Genomic DNA, 3,141 nt, shown 5'->3' with positions numbered 1-3,141 from the left:
GGGGGGGACACACCATTACTATGGACATTTACAGATGAGCAAACCTGAGACTTGGAGGGGGGATGCAAGAAATGGGCAGCCTGAATTTAAGCTTTGATCTTGTCTGGTGGCCCAATGCAGGGCTGCTCGATGCCACCTCCCAGCAGCAGAAATATGAACTGCAGAACAGTGAGTGATGTCCAGTCCCAGAGAAATCAGACCAAGGGGCAGGCAGATCCTCACCAGCTGGTTTGCCTCTGGGGAACAGGAAAAGACTCAGAGGGACGTGGTATCACATCCCTGAATTCCCACCCCAGCCAGGCAGGACATCACTGAATCCCTGAGGTGCAGACAGGAGGCCCCACATGAGCTAGGAGGAAGCAGTATGGCCCTGCTCTGAACCCAGGGCTGGAGTGGCCCTGAAGGCTTCCTGGGAGCAGAGGCTCAGCTGAGGGTTGTAGGCCCAGGAGTTCTCATGCTCTGTCTTAGCAGCCTCAGTTTCCCCTTCTACTTGTGCCCCATGTGAGAGCCAGAGTTTTCTGAAATGCAGCAAATCTGTTTATGTTCTCCCCCTTACCTACAATATTCAGTGGCTCCCTAGTGCCTTGAGAAGCTATCCTGACCTTTTGACATGGCATTTGAGACCCTTCCAGGCCTGAGCCCTGCCAACTTACAGATCCTGGCCATCCCACATTTTCCTTTCCTTCCAGGCAGTGACCATGCATGTGTTGTTTACTTTTGAACCCCCAGAAGCCCACCCCAGGGTATGGGCTCTGGGTCCAGAAGGGCTGGGTTCAAAATCCTGCCTCTACCACTTGTCAATTGGGTGGCCCTAAGCAAGGCACCTTGCTTTTCTGAGCCTCAGCTTCCTCATCTGTGAAATGAGAGTAACGACAGGACCTACTTCCTAAGAATGTTCAGATTCAATAACTTAATGCCTGTACAGAGCCTAGAATAGTGCCCGGCACAGAGTAAGAGTTTGATAATGTTTATTATCATTATTATTATTGTTGTTGTTGTTATTATTTCTGAACTGGCTCTTGGAAAACACAAAGCCTGGGCTCCCTCATCTTCCTACAAACACCTTCTCAGTTTACGTGTTTGCCTTTTATTGGTTCTTTCATGCTGTAAGCCACATGATAGCTGACGGTAGAATGCTTGCCATTGCAGCATTCTTTATCCTTCCAACAGATATGAAGTAAATGTATGGGACACATTAGTAAATAAAGCTGACATTGCCCTTGACATTGGGGGACTTTTACATCTTGTGGGGGGGAAAGACATTAATCAGAATCATGTGAATAAATGTATAATTACACAGGGTAATGGGGGTTCCAGAGGAGATGTCCACAGAATCATGAGAGTGATAACAAGGGGGGTTTCTCTAGTCTGCTGGGTCAGGCAATGTTCTCAGAGGAAGCGATGATCGAGCTGCTAGAAGTTGACCAGTGAATGTGGGAAGGAAGCATTTCCTAAGCAGCAGGAATAGCACATGCAAAGGTCTTGTGGAGAGAGACCAAAAGCCAGACAGGGGGCATAGCACAGGGCAAGGAATGGAGCAGGCATTCAATAAACATGTGTAGGATGTGTGACTGGGTGTTTGGGGGCTGACATTTTAGTTTATTTTATTTATTTAATTTTTTGGAAATTGATGACATGTATTGGACCCTGAAAATTAAATAATTTCTTTTTTTGTTTGTTTATTAATTAATATTACTCTTTGGCATTCTATGATGCTGTTGTGGAGCAATTGGCAGGGAGGGGGAGAGAGGATGACACTTTAGACCAGGGGTTAGCAAACTATAGCCTGCAGGCCAAATCTGGCCTGCCACATGGTGTTGTACGGCCTAGGAGCTAAGAATGGTTTTTACATTTTTTAATGGTTGAAAAACATCAAAAGAAAACTACCTCACAACATGTGAAAATGATATGAAATTCAGATTTCAGTGTCCATAAGTAAAGTCTTATTGGAATACAGCCATGTTCACTTGTTTACATTTTGTCTGCGGCTGCTTTGTGCAATGACGGCTGAGCCAGATAGTTATGACAAAGACAATGAGACCCACAGAGCTGAGAATATTTAGTATCTGGCCATTCATAGAAAACCTTAACTGACCCCTGTTTTAGACCCTTCCAGTCCCACTGTCCCTGCTATGGATGGAGGCCAAGGGCCCTGAGCCTGCCCTGCCCTGCCGCCCTGGCTCACAAGCTGTGCCTCTGACCATCACCTACTCTCTCCTCTCAGCCCACCAGCAGGGAGTAGCCAAGCTGCAGAAGGAGTTGGAGAAGATCAAGATTCCTGATTTCTCTGGAAGCTTTAAGGTCAAGCATTTTGGGAAAGGGCATTATAGCTTTTACAGGTGAGGCATGTCAGAGCTCAATCCTCAATATGCAGGACTTGTAGGGTTCTGGGGCCACCAAGACCTGGAATCACAAAGCCACAAACTCCTTAATCCAAAGAATTTAGAATCCCAAAGCCAGTGTTTACAACATCCCAAGGAGATATGACCCCCCCAAGCCGAGCATGGAAGAAACCACAAAAACTGTCTTTCAGGCAGTCACCATGACCCCCTGGGGATATTCATGAATCCCAAAACTGTGTGCCAGGCCCACATATCAGTTAAGATTTGATGGGGTTTCAAGGACAGACAACCTAATCCAAAATGGCGTAAGCCAGAAATTATTGGCTCACATGACTGAAAGGTCCCTGGAGCAGTCTGGCTTCAGGTTTGTCTTAAGGCAGGCTCAAATGTCATTGGACCCTGTTTCTCTCTTGTCACTTCTCAGCATCTGTACACAGGCCTACTTCTCAGGCAGATTGCCCCCTCCAAAGGCAAGATGGCCACTAGCATCTCTGGCCTGATCCCAACACCCTCAGTCCTTGGAAGGAGAGCACCTCCTCCTTAGAACCCAAGTAAAAATGTTGATTCACTCTGATTGGCCCATCTTAGGTTATGTACACACTCCTGAGCCAATCGCCATGGTCAGGGGAATAGAATACACTGATTGGCTGAGCCTAAGTTGCAAGCTCCACCCCCTGAAGGTGGAGGTGAAGTCCACTTTCTTTGGAGTGGCAGGGAAGAGATGTGGGGAAGGGCTCCCCCCAAATAAAATGGGAGTTCTGTTATCACAAGAAGGGTGTGTGGATGCTGGGCATAAAAC

At 47.2% G+C, this 3,141-nt stretch overlaps 1 protein-coding gene across 1 annotated transcript in view; it reads left to right on the top strand.

Annotated features, from left to right (window-relative positions):
* Window positions 1-3,141, top strand: part of BPI (bactericidal/permeability-increasing protein) — a 31,117-nt gene that overhangs the window by 1,188 nt on the left and 26,788 nt on the right. The window contains exon 2 of the mRNA XM_008591001.1: window positions 2,225-2,339. Coding sequence (XP_008589223.1) covers window positions 2,225-2,339 — 115 coding nt within the window. The remainder of the gene's footprint in view (window positions 1-2,224; window positions 2,340-3,141) is intronic.

The sequence above is a fragment of the Galeopterus variegatus genome, unplaced genomic scaffold, assembly GCF_000696425.1.
Source record: "Galeopterus variegatus unplaced genomic scaffold, G_variegatus-3.0.2 Scaffold6550, whole genome shotgun sequence".
Taxonomy (NCBI): Eukaryota; Metazoa; Chordata; class Mammalia; order Dermoptera; family Cynocephalidae; genus Galeopterus; species Galeopterus variegatus.
The sequence above is the reverse complement of the archived record's forward strand: the minus strand, read 5'-3'. Positions and strand labels throughout refer to the sequence as shown.